This window comes from Cibotium barometz, chromosome 28 (genome assembly GCF_041138505.1).
Source record: "Cibotium barometz isolate CiBa-2024 chromosome 28, ASM4113850v1, whole genome shotgun sequence".
Classification (NCBI taxonomy): Eukaryota; Viridiplantae; Streptophyta; class Polypodiopsida; order Cyatheales; family Cibotiaceae; genus Cibotium; species Cibotium barometz.
In genome coordinates this window covers 33,316,333-33,335,798 of record NC_141073.1, presented here as the reverse complement: position 1 = coordinate 33,335,798, position 19,466 = coordinate 33,316,333, and the positions used below count along the sequence as shown (strand labels likewise).

Sequence of the window (19,466 nt, the reverse complement as noted above, 5' to 3'; positions counted from 1 at the left end):
ACTTTAAGCATAAGATGGTCCAAGCATCTGGTTGGGCCATTCGGGATTGTTAAGAGGGGGATTGGGGATCTCTTCTAGCTTACCAAATAAACCTGGTTTTTTATCTACAAAATATGAGTGAGAAAAGAAAAAGATAGTGTTCTGTACAAGATCACTTGGGCTTTGAGATACAAACATTGCCTCTCCAATGGATGCATGCATAGCATAGAAAACTCCAGTGAGGCTTTGGAGTGGTTGTTCCTCCTCAACATAATTAGAGGGGAAAGTATCTGCAGCAGAGAGACATAATAAAATGGAGGATCATAAAAAAATTTGAAACAAAAAAATCCAATATTAGCATTTTGTTAAAGCTGTGTTTATGTTACACTGACAATTTGAAGGAAACCTTGGTCGTTGGCCTTGAATGTACAGGTCTCCAAGGGTATACACATGTTGCACTATGGCAACTAGTCCTTCCTTCTTAGTATGCTTGAAGCCTTGTAGCCGCCCCTTCCAATGATGTAGCATATTCCCCAATTGATGCACTCGATGTGGTCCCTTAGAGCTTGGTTGGATGTAGACCCAAGCCCCAACCCTGAATCTTGTTGGAGCCCAAACTCCATTCTCATCTCTTGTGTTATGCAGCACAAGCTCTTCCACCTTCTCTCCCTAGGTCTTCTCACATTACTGGAAGAGGCCATGGTGGTAAGAAAAGAGAAGAAGAGAAAAGAAAAGCTTGTTTTACAACAGAGGAGTGGAGAGGAGAGAAAGTTCAGGGTTTTCAGTGCAGCAATGGAAAGCTTAAAAGAGGGTAAGAGTTTGAGAATAGGCTTCCTCAACGTAGAGTAAACTAAAGAGGGATAGAGTTTCTGCAGCAATGGAGAGGGAGGAAGCTTGAGAGAGAGAGAGAGAGAGAGGGAGATTGAGAGGGAGGGAGCTTGAGAAGGAGGGAGAGCTTGAGAGGGATGGAGTTTCTGCAGCAATGGAGAGCTTAGAAAAGGAAGAAAGAGGGAGAGGGAGCTTGAGACCGAGGGAGCTTGACAAGGAGGGAGATGAGAGGTATGGAGTTTCTACAGCAATGGAGAGCTTAGAAGAGGAAGAAAGAGGTTCAAAATGAGCTTTCCAAACCTAGAGTATGTTGGGGGGAAGTTTGAGAGGGAAAACACACTTTTGGGAAAAAATTAAAAAAATTAAATTTTTAGGGTTTTTAATCTGCGCGATTCTATGTGGGGGGACCTCTAAGTTTGGGCCCAGGAGGTAGGGGGACAAGAGTAATAATTAGGTCCCATTAGCAAACCAAAGCCTATGCCCCCTAGGGTCAAAGAAGTCAAAAATGTGCACCTAGCCCTCTTCCTATTGGTCCATTCCTAATCAAAAGTTAATCCAAGAGGCCCTCTTTGGGTCCAAAAAATTCCTAATGTATAGATTGGGAATTGTTTACAATGATAATGGTCGTAGTGGATGGTGCAAGGGGTAAGCCTAATGAGGTCCATGTCTCCCAAGACAACACATTGTGGCTAGCCCCAATGTTTACCAAAGTCGGTCCACGACATCCAAATGGTCTTTTTGGGAAAACTCTAACTTAAGGCGAGCTGGTTCCACTACTGCTTCTATGTCTTGAATGCCTCAAATGCATCAACCAACGTGGATGTGATTTCTGCACCATCCAATCGTGCAAAAGCTTTGATGGAAGAGTTTCCATGGTTGTAAGAACATGAATCCAATCCTCGGAGAGTCGATAAGCTCTGGGAGGGGCTCATATTCTTGGCCCTCATCTTCACCATCCAACATCTTGTTATAAGCTCTTTAAATATCAATTGACATGGAGTGATGCTCTACGTTACATGTTCTACAAATATCGTGACTAAAGTAGTCCGAGTGGTTATGTCAAACTCATTACCAAGAATGCATCAACCCATGGGATGAGTCTTCCCTGTTTTCAAGTTTCTTTTCAAGGATTGGTTACCTCCTTTGCATATATAGATGTGATTAGTTTCCCAATCATGAACCAGCCTTGCAGATCTCAATGTAAGGCTATGATTGTCTTTAGGATGGGGTCTAGAATCTCCTCCAGTTGTTTGCACTTAACCACTTGCTCAAGTATTAGATCTAATTCAGCTTGCACCTTCCTTACAAGCTCTTGGACTTGTTTTATTTGCTCTTTCTTCATATGGGGTTAAGGTATTCTTTGAGTTTCTTCGGAAGTTTTGCGTAATCAATGGGTTTCTTTTCTTTGGAAAGAGCTAGTTTGAATGGTAGATCACTCGTTGCCTCTATCGAGAGAAGTAGCTTTGGATCTATCATCCAAACCACTTTCAATGATCACAATGTTGTTGCCCTTGACAATTTATTGTGTGATGCATTTCCACATGCTCTTTGAGGTTTTCTTCTTTTGGGCTTCTAGTTTTAGTTCATTAGCCTTTTTAGGGGGGGTTATAGTCTTTAGGGCTTGCACCTCTGGCCCTATTGGCTATTGGCCTCAAGGTTGAAGCTTGAGCTTCTACTTATTTGTTGTTACCTTGGATTTTTCCTTTGCCCCTTGGTTTGGAGCCTTGTAATGGCCTTAAGAAATAATATATTTATCTTTTGCAAACAATTAGGACTCACCACTTTCAGCAGCCACAGTGCTTATCCAATTTTTGGACAATCATTTTCACACCATGGCTAAACCATCGCAAGAAAGTCATGTATGAAAACCATCACCAATTTTTTCCATATGATCATGAGAAGTTTATTCCCTCTACAAAAGGAGTTCCCCTACATCCTTTAAGGATTGGTGATTTAAAAGTGGTGTGGAGAGAATCATCCCATATTCCACCACCAAGAATGACAAGGTACTCAATATTCTTTCACCTCCCATATTGGATAAAGATAATCTTCTTTCACCTCCCATATTGGATAAAGATAAAATTCAATCATCTTCTTTTGCCTCCCATATTGGATAAAGTAAAAAATCAATCATCCTCTAAATCTAATGCACATGGTAAAAAAAGTGGCATCTAACATTTTAGACCACTTAATTTTCAAGATATATTCTCTTGTGGTTCTAGAGAGGACTTGAGTTTGATTGAATGCTTCACAACCACTTGGGCTCAGGGTTCGAGCGACTAGAAAGGCGGCACCTTAGATCTTGAACAAATTGAAGGATGAAATTTTTTCCTTTCTCTCTACGGGTGTCATGCATTTATTCTTTGAAGAGACATTTACAAAAACAAAAGGGAGCAACACAATTGTAGGTCTAAAATCACATGATTGTGCATGATGAAGGAAAACTTTTCAAGGTCTATACTTGCTAGTCAACTACACCTTGTGGGACACTTAGTAGATAAAGTGTTCATTTGTGGTGTTATGTGTTATATGATGGATGTTCTTCCTCGAGTAGTTCATGAAGACCTTGAAGGATTTTGTTAGGCAAAGAGAAATTCTAGAAGGAACTATAGTGGAGGGTTGGTTAGCGCAAGAAGCATGTGTCTACATTTCAGAGTATCTCTCTCAAGTGGATCTCACGTTTCCATGACTGTGGAGGAGCAATGAGGATGATGAGTGGATGGTGTCGGATGGTGTCGCATGTACCACAAGGCAAAGCAAGAGGAAGGAAAATGGATATAATAATAGTAAACAAGGTTTGTCTTATCAATAGTAAAGTTATGATGAAGTGTGTGGCAAGGTATGAGGAGGAAAGAAGGACTAGAAATTATGAGTGAAGATACATTCAAGATGATTTTCCTTACCTTGCATCACTTCCAAAACATTATAGCATCAAATGGCTTGATTAAGAAACGAAAAAGGTAGAGAAATATGGAGAGATGGTGACATAAGAGGAATGTGAGTAACATCAAAAAGAGGATGTGAGCCACAAGTAATTATCTCCACATATCTTCTCTAACCCAAATGATATCATATTATATGATTATTCATTCTTGTAAATATATTTTGTTTAGTGTTGGTGGTAGTATAAGGTATACAATGCCATGTGGTTCGAAAAAAGGCATTTTCAAACTCAACATGTATATTCAAAGAGAAATACTCAAGATTGTGGGGTCAAGGGCAAGTTTTGAGCAAGAGACTGGAGCAAACATTCTGAAGATTGGATTCAAGACATTCTAAATTTTTATATTAGATATCAAGTGGTTCAAGGATGTGTGTTGATGTCCTAAAGAAACCATGAAGAAGCATCTAAGTGGGTTTATGGCAATTGATTCTATAAAATTTTAGAGAGACACATTTGTGTGCCTCAACATTGTCAATAGGTAATCTAACTAAAAATATTTAATCCGAGGTTCCATTAGAGAATCCTTATACATGTATAATTAACACTATGTGTATTCGGTTGTTGTGATTCAACCAAACCTAAATGTTAAGAAATGGTGGTATGTCATACAAGTTTCTCCTCGTTCAAAAACGATGTTAAAGATCTTATGGACAAGGTGGGCATTAAAGGTGAGTGTGCGGAGGTGGGATTTGAAGATGAGTTAGATGTCGAGTGCAATATACAACCAACCAATCAAGATGAAGGTGTCCATGTCCAAGATAAGAATGATACAATCAAATCCAAACATGCTAATGAAGATGACAATGATGTGGATTCCACTAGTAGTTTTGTTAATCTTATAATGGATGGGGATACGCATCTTGAGATAGACCAATTAGCATGTACAAATTTAATTCAAGATGCATCTAATGTTAATACAATCTCACCATAATATATTATTCGTTTTCTCAATTGATGACTATTGACTAATAAAGGTGAAGCATTTGTTACCTACCTCTATTTTATTTAGCAAATACAACTATTCCTTGGGCACTTATATTACACCCCAACCCAAACAAACACCGAAAGAATTGCTAATTTGCTCTTGGGAATTTTTCCCAATGTGACTATATACGCGACTCCCTGCACGGCTATATGCATGACTACTTACATGGTTATATATGTGCCACGGTCGATGCCTCTACTATCACACTACTTGCACCACTCTCTCACTACTTTATTTCATTAGTGTGTGGCTATGCCTTCATACTCTTGTAGTAGTGTAAAGCACAAAGTACAGAACATAAAAATGTGCATGGATCCATGAGTAAATTAGCTTGATATATTATAGCAAGGCATTCGAGTACATGACATTTTGGGGCCTACCATACACAAGTATACTCTCATCAAGTAAATCTTAACATGGATGCTAAATGACTTCCTAGCTTGCTCTGATTGCTCAAGTAGTTAATTCACCCATCGTTGTCTAAGTGCCATGATAAGGAGTTAGTGCCAGTCTTACTAAAAGTGGAAAGTGCTTGATTGAGCTAAAGTACAACACTTATGTCATATTTCAAGAACATCTCAAGAAAGTGGCATATACGCACTACAAATGTCATTTAGTATGTGACCATGCTTCATGTAGTGGCATGAAGCCACCCACTAAGCAAGCAAGTGATTGGCACAACACATGGATGTCTACATATGTCATTTAGTATGTGACCATGCTTCATGTAGTGGCATGAAGCCACCCACTAAGCAAGCAAGTGATTGGCACAACACATGGATGTCTACATATGGATTGGGGATGAAAACGCTTTCTATCTCTTTGACTCTTATACCTTTTATGAACCCTTTCTACATGCTAGATGCTCATGCTTATATCTTATGAGGACAAGTGTTTATTTCTACTTCTTGATGTTTTTCAAAGTGGCTTGCTTGTATTTTTTCACTTTCCACTTGATGATTTCAACAAACACATTAAACATACCCCATTAATATGTGCTTGGAACAAAGCTTTTTCTTAACCAAAAAAGATAAAGGTTACCCTTTAAAATTAATGAATTTTCACCATTTGAAAAAAAAGACACTATATGCCAATATTATAACTATCTCACATAAAACTCTCTCTAATATAAACAATGTCAAGTATTGTAACTATCTCATGTTTGTTTCTATTATATCATGATTTGGCTAATCCGATCAAGGAAAAATATTCTATATGCCATGTTTTTCAAGGAAAAATGCTCCATATGCCATGTTTTTTAAGGACTAACAAGATCCATTCTTAGTTAAATCACCTTCAAAATTGATATCTTCCATTTCTCTTCATTTTCCTTTACGCAATATGTATGGTACTTAGTTTTATGACCATGCACCATATGATAAATGTGAAAGTTGGAAAGAGTTTTGTGAACATGCATCATATTATAAATGTGAAAGTTGGAAAAGATTGTATCAAATTAAATGAACTTGTCAATAAGCCTATTATTTGTTATAAACAATTGAAGATGTGACTTTAAAAATCAATAATATTAATACATATTAAAGGTGTAACTCTTCTACAAATACTTCTTCTAAATTGATAGAGGATGTCTCTTTGTAATTTGTTGCGTGACACTCAAAGATGAAAGAAGTGAGCCCTAAAGCACTTGGTACCCTTGCACCCTCATGCTAGTTTACAACTCCTAAGTTCTTGTGAGATAATGTAGATGGAAAAAAGGTCCCCATCTTAGCTCTCTTAGCATCATAACCCTCGTGTGTTCCAACCATGTTGTACTATAGGTATTGACTACTACACGTACCAAAAATATGTTGTATTGATTCAGCAAGTTCAATCGGTGTTTGGAGCTGGCACTCATCTTCCATCTGTAATGGGAAATCACAAAAGTCAATTCCATATATGATCACAACCGAGTGCACTTAATAATTATTTATGGTATTTCTAACTCCCAAAGAACATATTAAGCATAGAGAACACTATGAGTTGCCATTTATACAACCAAAATCACCTTCTTCAATCATGCTTATCTGTATTACAAATGTTTTTTTTTCTTTGTTCAATTACTTTACTAGTTGCATCTTACGTCACTTTTTTTTTGAATTAATGGTGCGGGAAGAGATTCTAAAATTCTAAATAGCAATAATAATAAATTATACATGTGAGAATAAAGAAGAGGAGGTTTTTGAGAAATGTGTTGACAAGTATATGCTATTTAAGAAAGCTTTACCTCGAGATTGAAAGAGTATAAGATGGTAAGCTCGATAGTTGTGATGTTGAGGTGCATGACTTTTAAGTAAAGGTTGGTGAGAGCCGATAAGGTGTGCAAGAGTTGTTGGGGCTTCTTTTGAGCCAAAACCTTCACAAAGATAGCCGATGATGCGATCATCTTCACCTCCACATTGGCCATGGAGGATTTGGAGCATGCATATGACCCCTCTCTTAAACCATACCAGCTTCGAGTAATGTCCTCCAGGTTTGAAAAGGGCAATCCAAAATGTGGACGGAAACATGGCACATCTTCAACCAGGCCTCTTAGGTGCGCGTGTGAGGATTCGTCCTCATGCGCCCCTTTTAATTGCTTCTGCACGCGTAAAGACTGTAACACTTGCTCTAGCTCCTCCACAAACCTGATTGCTCCTCCCACTATGGAGGCTTGATCTCCCTGTGTAATATTTCCATCTCATTACTTTCTAAACCTTATGAGCAGAGATTATATACAATTATAATTCTGATTTAAGCGTATATTCTAAATTACATATCTTCACAATGCATGGATGTAATTCTAAATTATTTAAATAAGACCTAGGAATATAGATGATGTTATACACGAAATAAAATTACACAATCGAGAAGAACGAGAGAGAGAGAGAGAGAGAGAGAGAGATATTAAAGGCATGTACTCTGTGTGTGTGTGTGTGTGAGAGAGAGAGAGAGAGAGACAAAAAGAAAGAGAGCGATTGCAGGCATGTGTGTGTGTGTGTGTGTGTGTGTGAGAGAGAGAGAGAGAGAGAGAGAGAGAGAGAGAGATCGAAGGTGGCAAACATGACGAGTACATTGAGAGAGAGAGAGAGATCGAAGCTTACCCTCTGGATGTATGAGCTGGGCATCAATGACCGCAATGCACTGAGGTGCTCGTTCATTTGCCTTCGCCTATTGCGCTCCACTGCGATGTGGGTCATTCGCTGGCTTTCCATCTCTTCACTGTTCTTGCGAGACCTTGACGTGCGCTTCCTCTTCTTCTTCTCATGAGCAATTACATCGACACCATTGATATCATTCTTCTTCTTCTTCTCATTCATTGATCCACATTGCCCAAAGTTCTTCAAACAAGGCAATTCATGACAGTTAACTGCTGGAGCAAGCCCACTAATGCTCGTAATTGAGCCAGAGACTAGCTGAGGATGATTAGCAGTTACACTATTGCCCAAGCTTGCTTGATTAGACTGTTGTGCAAAGCAATTAGCTTCATCTTGCCCTTCATTGAAATAATTATCACCAGAGATTAGAGTACTAGATGGGTCGGAATATTGAGAGGGAGATGGATGCTGAGGATCAGCTAGGGATATGTAGTTAATCCCACATAGATTACTACCTAAAGAGGGCTGATGATCAGGGTCATTTTGTGCAGTATAAATTGAAGGCAAATTAGTACTCACTACTAGTGCTTCTTCATCTTTGCATATAGACAAAGAACTGTGATTGGTCGGCTCTTCTAACAAGGGCAACCTAGTGTATAATTCTTGTTTTGCCGTTGGAACTCCTTCTAGTATGTTAGTAAACGTAGAATTTGAAGCAGGCGGCCTTTCTGAATAAATGGAATAATGGGTTTCACTCAACCCGGGGTCCCCTTGAAATAGGTAATTTTGAGCCTGCCTTCCAAGCAATTGAGAGCCGAGTACTTCTAATAGAATGTTTCCCATCATGTTTACGCTCAAAGGCAACCCATATCTGCATCACAAACTACATAATTAGGTGCAGCTGCTATGTCAATATGACTATGATCTTACCTGATAGAGTTGCATCACAAACAATATAATTACGTGCAGCTATGTGAGTATGGCTACAGTCTTTCTCAATTCTAGCTACACACGTTAATAGGCTTCAATTGGCATGATCGATGCAAATTCAGTCTTCTAAGATTACAAGCGCTTACAATCGTACCTTCTCAAATGTTGATCTCTTGACGCAGCTCTTGCACTTGATATGGTGCCTGCGTCAATGCAGGGAAAGGGGTGTAACTACATAATCCACCAAACTGAAGTCACTGCAAACATACTAGATAATGTACACAAGATTTATGCTATAGAATGTTTTTGTGATGTTTTCCTCCCCAAATCAAGTGTAGGAAAGATCTACCACCTTCTAGGGCTTTTATGGGAAAAGGACGCAATGGGCCATGGATGATAAGAGGGAGAGATATAGGGATAGAGGTGGACGCTGGTGGAGGTCAAAAGTTTTGAAGAGAAAGACAGGATAGGGTGGTGGGATGGGTGGGGTAGGAGAAGAAGAGGGTTTGCATATGAGTTAAGGTGGGGTGGGGTAAGAGCAAGGCAGCATGCGGTAGATAATAGAGTGTAAGGTGCAAATTTGTGCTAACTGACACAATGTAAGGTGATTAGGGTTTGAGAGGTAAAATTGGTCGGGGTGTGAGGAAGAAATGGTGATAGATAACACACTGCAAGGGTTTTTGAGGTAGAATTGGTGCTAGATAGCACAATGTAAGGTTAGGGTTTTGAGGTAAAAATGGTGCTAGATAACACAATGCAAGGGTTTTTGTGAAGTAGAATTGGTTCTAGAAAACACAATGTAAGGTAAAAGGTTCTGTGAGGTAGTATTTGTGCTAGATAACAAAATGTGGCAAGGTAAGGAAGGTTGTTTTGAGGTAGAATTGGTGGTGCTAGAAAACGAAATGTAAGGTGAGGTAGATAACGCAATGTAAGGTAAGGAGGGTTTGGACTTTGTGTGGAAGCAGCTTGAGAGAGAGCGAGCTGATTGCAATGAAAAGCTTTGGGAGCTTTATAAGGTGGACGCTAAGGAGAGTCTACAGCTAGTGGTGTAGTGGGATGAGTCCTCATCAAGTGTGGTGAATCTTTAATCATTCTGGGGGCGGGGAGGAGGCAGTATATACATTACGACAATTAATAGAAATGAATGTATAGAGTATTATACTATGGTAGAAAAGCAAGAGACTACTTACTAGGTAGGCCGGACGGGGAAAAGCCGGAGAACTTTTGCAGGGCCGAGAAAGACAAGGACCTCAAGCCATGAGAGCGCCCGATACCCGGACAAAGCACGCATGTGCCCCGCTCTCAGTGTGTACTCGTGTCCGGACAGACTGATGCATGCATGCATTTTGAACGTAGCCCGATTTAACCAATCATCTCCTTTCTCTCTCTATCTCTATCTCTATCTCTTCTCTCTCTCTCTCTCTCTCTCTTCGGCCGCAACGGCAACGCTCCGAGTCACACTCACATCCCAAAACAAAAATAAGAAAATAGGTTTTTCACCCCGATGCTGACGACCGCCTCGCCTTTTTCACCAGCCGTGAAAAGTAAAAAAGAGTAACTTCTCGAAACATTTACCGCCAGTGTGTGCGCCACACCAACTTGCCTACCTGAGTCCAGGCTCCCTCTTTCTTGACGTAAGCAGGCATTGATGACAGCAAATTCCCAGGCCAGCGCTAAATCTACGGGCGAGCTGCTTTATTTAACGCTCCGGCTCGGAACCCCCCCTACATATAGTGGCGACTCGCGCAGTTAACCGCCAAGTTACACTCTTGTTATTTCCTTTTACAGGATTGCTAAATCTGGTGGGGACCGGTCGCGGAGGATTCAGCAGCGTCACGTCCGGGATCCCGTGACCTTGTCTTGCTGACGTGGAATTTTTAAGCATTGGGGCCCCCTGGCGGATTTTTTTATTAATATTTCAAAGCTAAATATGGGATACGTTGGACCATTACCGTTATTTTTGATTGGTTGAAAAAAGAAGCGTTGTGTTGGAGAACTGTCGCGTGAATGGGGGCTTATACGGTGTGGTCGCCATCCCACCACCTCTGACGTGGGCTTGCATGGCCGCCGTTACCGGAACACGCTAGAGTTGCTGCTGCTGGAGCTGCCAAATAAGGTGGCGTTCCGGCCAAATCTGGTGGAAAGGACGTAGAAGAAAAATCGCTATAGAATCCCGACACCGCCCAAAGGACACATCAAAGGCCCCAAATCATTGCAGGAACCCCAGATTGTCTTTATAGGAGAAAGAGCCCGATGTGTCTTGATCAAAGGCCAGTACCTACTAATCAAAACAGCTTTAGCTTCAAAAATCACATCCACATTTTTTCTGTTGATGCTGCTGCATCCTTGAAGTTTCACAAACTTCACATCGACATTTACATACGCAACGTTTCTCCGTTTCCAATATCTCTCACAATAATTGGTGTTTTTGGCAGGTGGCAATGGACATCATAATCTCTCTCTCTCTCTCTCACACACGTGTGAGACACTTACTTTACCTTGTACAAGCCAATGCTAGATGAAACCCAATTTTAAAAATTATTTTAAAAAAAACATTTTTCCCAACCGGTCAAAAATAAGTGAAAAACATCATACCCTTAGCTTGTCAAAATCTTTGCCGTTGATTTCAAGGCTAGCAAAAGCCCACCCTCTTTCTCTTACACACACATAACTTTTAAAAAAACCAAAACTCTTTTTTTTTTCAAATAAGTGGTCTTCTTTTTAATCTTAAACGGTAAATAAAATTAATGAAAGGACAATTGTTTTCTAGCACTGGTACTACAAGCCCATCCTCTCTCTCTCTCTCTTTTTCTCTCTCTCTCTCTCTCTCTCTCTCTCTTACCACAAGCATAGCCGGCCATAGCCATATTATCATGGAACACACAACCCAAAGCCTTTCGCAAATCATCTCCTCTAGCATGCCTACTTGCAGTATTATGAGAGCTTGCTGATCTCTCTAAGAATCATTGCCCGTCTTCCATCTCGGAGTGGTACTTAGTACTGACTTATGATCAAAGGTGAGCAACATAAATAATATATTTTTTAAGATAATGGTGCGCAAATAGTGCAAGTGGTGACGGGCGTATAGGTTCACACTGCCCGATTCATTTTGGTATGATGATGGGTGCTTCGGTCGCAGAGGCTCTTCAGCCAAAAACCTCCACGGAATTGCCAGCCTTACGTATTGACCAAGCTTTCTGCCAAAGCATATGAATCTAAAGAGCTGTGTTGTGTGAGTCGTGACTGGTCTCACTGTGGTTTGCCCATCGTTGTCACACACACGCAAGCCTACACACACACACACTACACCCCGCTATACACACACACACACCCCTACACACACACACACACACACACCCCACACCCTACACACACACACACACACACACCCCCCTTTCGTTTGCCTCGGCTTGCGCGACACAACAGCTTACGTTCCTCCAGGCTCTTCCTACAAGCTTTGCAAATCCACCACACTAATTAGTTTTGAGATCGAAACCTCCTTTCAATCTTTGGTCCTCGCTGTAGCCCGGTCTAATTGCAGCGCTATTCTTTTGTCCTCGAGGAATTTTCCAAAAAAAGTCTATGGAGGTCTCACCATAATTCCCACAAACCTTCCCTATCTTCTATATGTTCTTCGTGCACATCCATGATCCTCCCCCTAGTCACACCCACCCACCAATGCAACCCATCCGTTTCTTTCTTCATTCAATTCTTCCTTGTAGAGCAAAAGCTAGCCCTATGGGTCAAGAGAATGCATGTTTTCTCCTCATCAATGCCTTATGGACCAAAGGGAGACCTATTTCCCCCCCCATGAATGTCTTTTGTGCCAAGAAAAAGATTCCTGACAAAATATGACACAAAAATTTATTGGAAATTTGTAGACGACAAGGCGCACATGTCTTTTGTACTTGCCATCAGTCAAACTCCCCTCAGTACCTCTTTAAGTGTCCCTTGATTCTTTGTAACAGAAGAAATTTTCTTCTCATGTAATTATAATTATGCTTTCAAAACAACATGACATGCATTTCTTGACAAACCCTTTATATTTAGGCCTATGTGTCCATCAAGTCAGTAGGCCTACTTTTTAAAAATCATATGACTCCACTTATTTAAAGGAATTTATAGTGAGTCGAAGAATTCTAGGCCATTGCATTGTCATTATTCTTATACACTTAAATATTCCTCAAAAGGAATGCCAAAACTATGTATCTCAATGCAATGGTATATTTCAAATCTGCCTTATCGAGGAAATTGCAAGCACATATTTCAAGTTGTACAAGAACAAACCCCCTCATGATATGACATGTGGTAGTACAAAAATTCCAAGTCATCGAGTCTTGTGAGTGGTGATTTATTCTTCATTTATGTATTTTGTTATATACATCCCTTGCTCTTACTAAGAAATTTCAATATATTACTTTAAATTCTACTAAAAGTGGAGCTTAAGAAGTTTAAAACTAGTGCCTATATAATCCTTATTTTCATAATAACTCATAAATAATATTGTAAATTATAGCTCAGTTGATATCAAACTATGTAATAAGTATTAAATTTTATGTCAATACACATTGAGCTTACTTCATATCCAGCAATAATTAGCTTGAAAGGGTTGTATGATTGCTTTTGTTTAATCATGATTGATCAATTTGATTTTAATGTGTGCTCCAAGGAAAACTATTGGAAATATACTTCCATTGACAAAAAAGGAACATTGTATAAATAAGGTATAAATATCAATTCTTTATGCTCTAAGCAATCTTAAACATCTATGGATATATTAATGAGATAAACATTATTATATCCATCAAATGTTAGTGATAATAACTTTTTTTACCATTATAATTACAACACAAAGTATAATCAATAGAGCTCACATGCACAAATAAGGTTTATTTATAGTCTTTACAATATTCAAATATATACTTCTTTTTAGCCACCTATATATTGGGCATATATAGTAGGGATAGTAAAAGTTCAGCTTTTATATAATCATATAAGTAAAGATTCCACACATACGTCATTGTTCTTTTTAGACCTTTTAATATAGCACTTAAACTCTACTTTTAAAAAAAAAAGAAAAGCCTAATTGATCAAAAATAGCATAGGAGGGTTCTTTCATTTGTATAGGTGAGTTCTTTCAATATAGCACTTAAACTCTACTTAAAGAAAAGCTTAATTAATCAGAAATAGAATAGGAGGGTTCTTTCATTTGTATCATAACTTGTAAATAATAGCATGCATTAGATCTCACGTTCCCCTTAGGTGAGAGTCTCAATTTGTGAGACCATTCAACATCGTGAAGCTACATAAATACGTAATTGTTCCCAAATAGTCTTTAAAAACTTTAGAGGAATGCCCTCCTCAATGGAAGGTCTTGTGAGCCATGATCTTTTTGTTCTTTAACACTTTCAAATATATATCTCAAATCATGTAATGAGCACTACAATTTATGTAGAGTACACATCAAACTTGTTTCATAATATTTACTTATAGAAAGGTATTATATGCCCCATCAATAGCATGTCTTATTTAATGATGTGCTTTGTAATGTGTGTTCCAAAGGAATATTTTTGTAAAAATATTACCTTCCATAAATTCAATGTGGACCATTGTATGAATATTAGTTCTTCACACTACTCATCAATGCCTATACCAACAAGTGCTATAGCTATCATTATACACATGAGGTTAGCATTCATGAAACAAAAAATTAAACCAAGAATTTAGAAATAATAGCCTAGGAAATGATTGAAGCATACATTCAATCGAACTTATACATGCAAATGTATTTATAAGCTCTTAAAAATGTATTGGAGGTATATAGGGACAATAAAACTTCATTTTGTGAATGTGCATAGTTACTAAGTTTTGTGTGTGTGTACGCGTGTGTGCATGCATACATGCATGTGTGTATACACACATGCATGCATACATGCATGTGTGTATGTGTGTGTGTGTGTGTGCGCGCGCGCGCACGTGCATGCATGTTAGGCAAGCTCTGTGTGTGTGTAGGTGTGTGTGTGTGTGTGTGTGTGTGTGTGTGCATGCATGTGTGTGTGTGTGTGTGTGTGTGTGTGTGTGTGTGTGTGCATGCATGTGTGTGTGTGTGTGTGTGTGTGTGTGTGTGTGCAAGCATGTGTGCTTGGCTAGGCATACGAGCATATGTGAATGTGTAAGAATTCCACACACTATGTCTACGTACTTGAATGGAACCTAAATTTAGCATAAACATGCATATACATGTGTATGCATATACTCTAGCGGAGCCTAAATAGCATAAACATGCATATACATGTGTATGCATATACTCTAGCGCAGCCTAAATAGCATAAACATGCATATACATGTGTATGCATATACATGTGTATGCATATACTCTCAAAGCTTGGTCTATTTCTGAAATTGTATGCCAACTTAAAAATGGGTTTGGTGATAGGTGCAAGATTTAAGTGAAGCTATTATGTAGCTAAAGTGATAGTCCATGCGAAACTATCAAAAAATGCATAACATTCAATGAGCACTTTGATGCCTCAAAAATAAATTTGGCAATAGGATTACCTTTAATCAGTAACTTTCTAATTACCCAGGTTAGGATAAATGTATTAATTTGTACCATACAATGGTACTTACCAGCATGTGAAATAATTAACTAACACAAGTAAAGAATTTAGCAAAGCACTAATTTTATTACTATTGCTCTAGATATACTTTGTTTTCATATAACAACTTGTGATAATAATAAAAACCCAAAAAGTCCCTTAAGCTTTAGCATACTAGTTTGAGCTTAGGAATCTCCAAATAAAGGTCCAAAATTCAAACGCTCGCCACATAAAAAGAAAATATGTATGTGTGTGTGGGCGGGGGCAATAGGGGGGTTGGGGAGGGGGGAGGGGGGAGGGGGGGATCATGCTTCGATGTGTGTTTCCTAGAGGTGGCCATGAGCATTGCTATACCCACACATTATGCATTACCAAAATAATTTGTACAATGGTCCTTGATCTTGTTTTTAATTTTAAACAATTCTTAGCTATAACATGTGTGAATTTGGCTTCTCGTGCTATATTATTATGGATTTGAGACATGATGGAATAGGACTTGTACATGTTCAAAGACATGGTATGAGGGAATGGGATCACCAAATATACATCATCACAACAAGCTTGAATTATAGTTGAGAAGCATCAAAGAATGATTATATGTGTGTAAAAACCAATGACTTGGGCTTTGCTTATATATACCTCAATGGAATGTCAAAGGTTTAGACTAACCACCCTTTCGACTAACCATAACTGTTCTTATCCTCTATCCATTATTATAAGTAACATGTGTGTGTGTGTGTGTGTGTGTGTGTGTGTGTGTGTGTGTATACATATATATATATGTATACATATGTATATATATGTATACATGTATATATATGTATACATATATATATATATATATGTACATATATATGTATATATATGTACATATATATGTATATACTTATATATGTATATACACATATATGTATATATATACACACGTATATATGTATATACGTATGTATGTATATACATATATAGGTATATACATATATATACATATATACATATATACATATACATATATACGTATATTTATATGTATATGTATATATGTATATGGGAAACCAAAATTGAGAGAAAATTTGCTAATCGAGATTAGTGAGTTAATCCAAAAACATTTTTAATCTTCCTCTTCTTCATGCTTAATCTTGGGTATGATTAGGGCTTCAATCTGTGGCTGAGTTCTAGCATTAACCTAGGGTTTTGATTGAGCAAGATGATACCCTGAATCCAACGTTGTTAATGCCTATTTTCATGAGGATTTTCTTCCCAACAAGTTGCGCGAATATGGACTGCATTAGGGCTAAATCGAGCGCAATTTGTGGCCATTACAAGCTTAGAGCTTGGAGAATCTTGGTTACCCTCTCTTTACCACAAATAGCAGCTGATTGTTGCCTATGGGTAAGCTATCAAGCCGTGGAAGCTGCACGAGACTGTGTGGAAGGTCTGTGGAACTATGGCGGCTACGCGATGTTGTGTGGATAGCTGTAGAGTTGCGTGACGTTGTATGGACAGCTGTAAAGCTATGAAAGATATGCGTTTCACTTCAGAGATTTTGGTGATTGTAGCTCTTCAACCATAGCAGATCAAAGCTTTTGAATGACAAGAAAATTGCATTGAGTGCTTCGAGTAGTGAACCATCATTACCATCATTGCAGGCTACCATTTGTACATCAAGAAATCAAGACAGCTATGGTGAGTTCCATTGAAGCTATGGGCTAAATTTTCATGCTCTTCTATTGACTTTCATCAAGAAATCAAGAAAGGCAAAACTCTTATTATATAAGCTTGAAGTTTAATCATAATGGCAAGCTTGGCTTTATCCTTTACCTTGGTGGATTAAGAAATCATTCCAATGGAGCTTCATTGCTTTATTTCTTGAATCTTGAGGGTTTTGGTGAGCTTCCCATGGCCATGGAAGCCACATACATGCTTACATTGCCTTTGATGATTTGCACTTGAATCTACATCATATTGGTGATTTGCTTGGGCAATATTGGTCTCACGTAGTCAAGATTGAGTGCAATTGGCATTGATTTGTTTCCACATGAAGCCATGGGGATTGAAGACATCAAGAAACTCAATTGTATTCCCAAATAACCTCATCTACGACATTAGCTTTGTATGTTGGATGATCATGGCATGCAATTATAAGTGCCGATTGTAAGTGGATTCACATACACTTTCAAGTTCATATTTCACATCTCACACACACTTGTACTCACATCTCAATTCCTAGTAATCAAGTGATGTGTGAGGGTACCTCGGCATTTGGAGGAGAAGCCAGGGGGAGCGTGTCTTGAATCCGCCTTTCCATGAGTGCCTTGGAAAACCGGTAAGGTGGAGGATTCGGCACCGTTGGTTAAGAAATAGCCCCAACTTGTGCCTAGTTTCAACCTAGGTACGAGGGTGAAAAGAGCTTGGCCACGAGATCGGCAAGCTTCAACACTCTACATCGACTTCCGAGTGCCTATTGTGGATGCATGTTATTGGGCAAGGATTTGGCAAGCAAGGCATTCAGTATTGTAATTGATTTCAATTGATTTGCTATTGAGATTTGATTACAAAAACAAAGGAGGTGCTGCCAAAATTTTTGTACAAATCACTCACTTGAGGTTACATGTGGATGCCAAGTTACAAATTGATGAGATTCATGCCTTCAAATAAGGTCTAAGACATTGCCAATTGAAAAGGGAAGTGAGGATTGAATTGGAGAGAAGTTTAATAGTTTTCTGTTGTGGCACAAAACCCTAATTTAGTCCAAGAGGGTTAGGGATGCTTCCAAGGTGTTTGCATAGCCTCATTCTACTCTCCAAGGGCTACGTTTGGAGCCCTCAAGTGTTTGATTCGGACTCTGTCTACTTCTCCAATTGGCAAGTATACCCGCAAGACAAGAAGGCTGCCTAGTCAAAAATAACACATCATTTTTGCAAAGTGAGCATAGGGCTAGGTTCCCCATACCCTAAGCTTCCTATCTAGCCTTAGATATCACCATTCAGACACCGGAGCTATCCTCTATATCCATTTTTCCACTAGATACCCTGATTTTGTAAAAATTAGGGTTTTGGAATGGACCTATTTTGACACCGTAGCTAGATAGTATGCTCTTCCCTCATTTCAGCAAGCTAAAAACTTCAAGATTTGGACCCCGTTTGCTTGGTCAAAGTGGTAAATTACTCACCGGTTGACTTTTCAAAGAAGTCAAAACAAAGAGTACTTACACAACATTGACTATGGTCAAAGTGATCATACATGGGTGTTCTACACATCATTGCCTCTCCATAGAGCTAAAGAACTCATAAATCAGAGTTTGGGAACATATCCAACTTGAAATTGGTCATTTCCCAATGGCATCCAAGTCAAAGGCCAAGGTTACTTTCAAGGAAGTAGTTGAGCATGAGGGTAGTGTTCTGGAAACAAGGTAAGATGCAAGGCAAGATGTTCAAGAGCACGTGCAAGGTAATGTTGACTTGCATCAATTTTATGGGCTAACACACCCCCAAGAGTGAACTCTACACACATTCACCTATTAGACAAGCAGTAGAACACAACCGTCTGGGGTACTTACCAATGCTCGAGCTCATGTCTCTTGAGGCCTCCAAGCTCGCTTGTATGCTCCAAACTCCAAGCTCCACCTCCACACTATCACCATGGAGTCGCTCACACCATCGCATAGGCCAATCACACTCTCTCTCACCCTCTCATACAAGCATAAACACACAAGCATGAAAGAGGCACAATGCTAGAATGCTCTCACTCCTCACTCTCTCACAAAGTACAAGGGAAGAGCTCTCACAAAGCACAAAGGGAATTGTGTCCTTTTCGTTATGAGAAAATACCTTATATTATATACAATTGGCCCTTATTCACACTTGGGCGCCCAAAACTTACTAACTAGGCCTTGGGTGGCCAATCTCTCATAATGTACAACCTTTATAGTGCCTTTATATGACACTTATTAATGTCCTCACTTGAGGATCATGGTGTTAATCCAAATAGAATCAACATTCCCCCCTTCCTGATGTAGGTTCTGTCCTCAGAACCTGTTAGCGAGGTCGGAAGACCTGGTCACCGAACTCATGTCGATAGAAATTACGACGGGACTGGAGTTTTCGGAGTGTGCGACGGAATACCGAATG

At 39.1% G+C, this 19,466-nt stretch overlaps 1 protein-coding gene across 2 annotated transcripts; it reads right to left on the bottom strand.

Annotated features, from left to right (window-relative positions):
* Positions 1 to 6,307: 6,307 nt before the first annotated feature.
* On the bottom strand, positions 6,308 to 9,679 carry LOC147622760 (transcription factor FAMA-like). Of its 2 annotated transcripts, none has more exons than XM_086822387.1 (5): positions 9,093 to 9,679; positions 8,895 to 8,943; positions 7,817 to 8,693; positions 6,961 to 7,395; positions 6,308 to 6,598 (listed from the first exon to the last, which is right to left on the bottom strand). In XM_086822387.1, exons 3-5 carry the CDS (start codon positions 8,654 to 8,656, stop codon positions 6,509 to 6,511), a joined length of 1,365 nt encoding a protein of 454 aa, XP_086678513.1. In that variant the 5' UTR covers positions 8,657 to 8,693; positions 8,895 to 8,943; positions 9,093 to 9,679; the 3' UTR covers positions 6,308 to 6,508. The 2 variants fall into 2 exon arrangements, with proteins under 2 accessions (XP_086678513.1, XP_086678512.1); XM_086822386.1 differs by having other exon boundaries at positions 7,817 to 8,681.
* Positions 9,680 to 19,466: the final 9,787 nt, after the last annotated feature.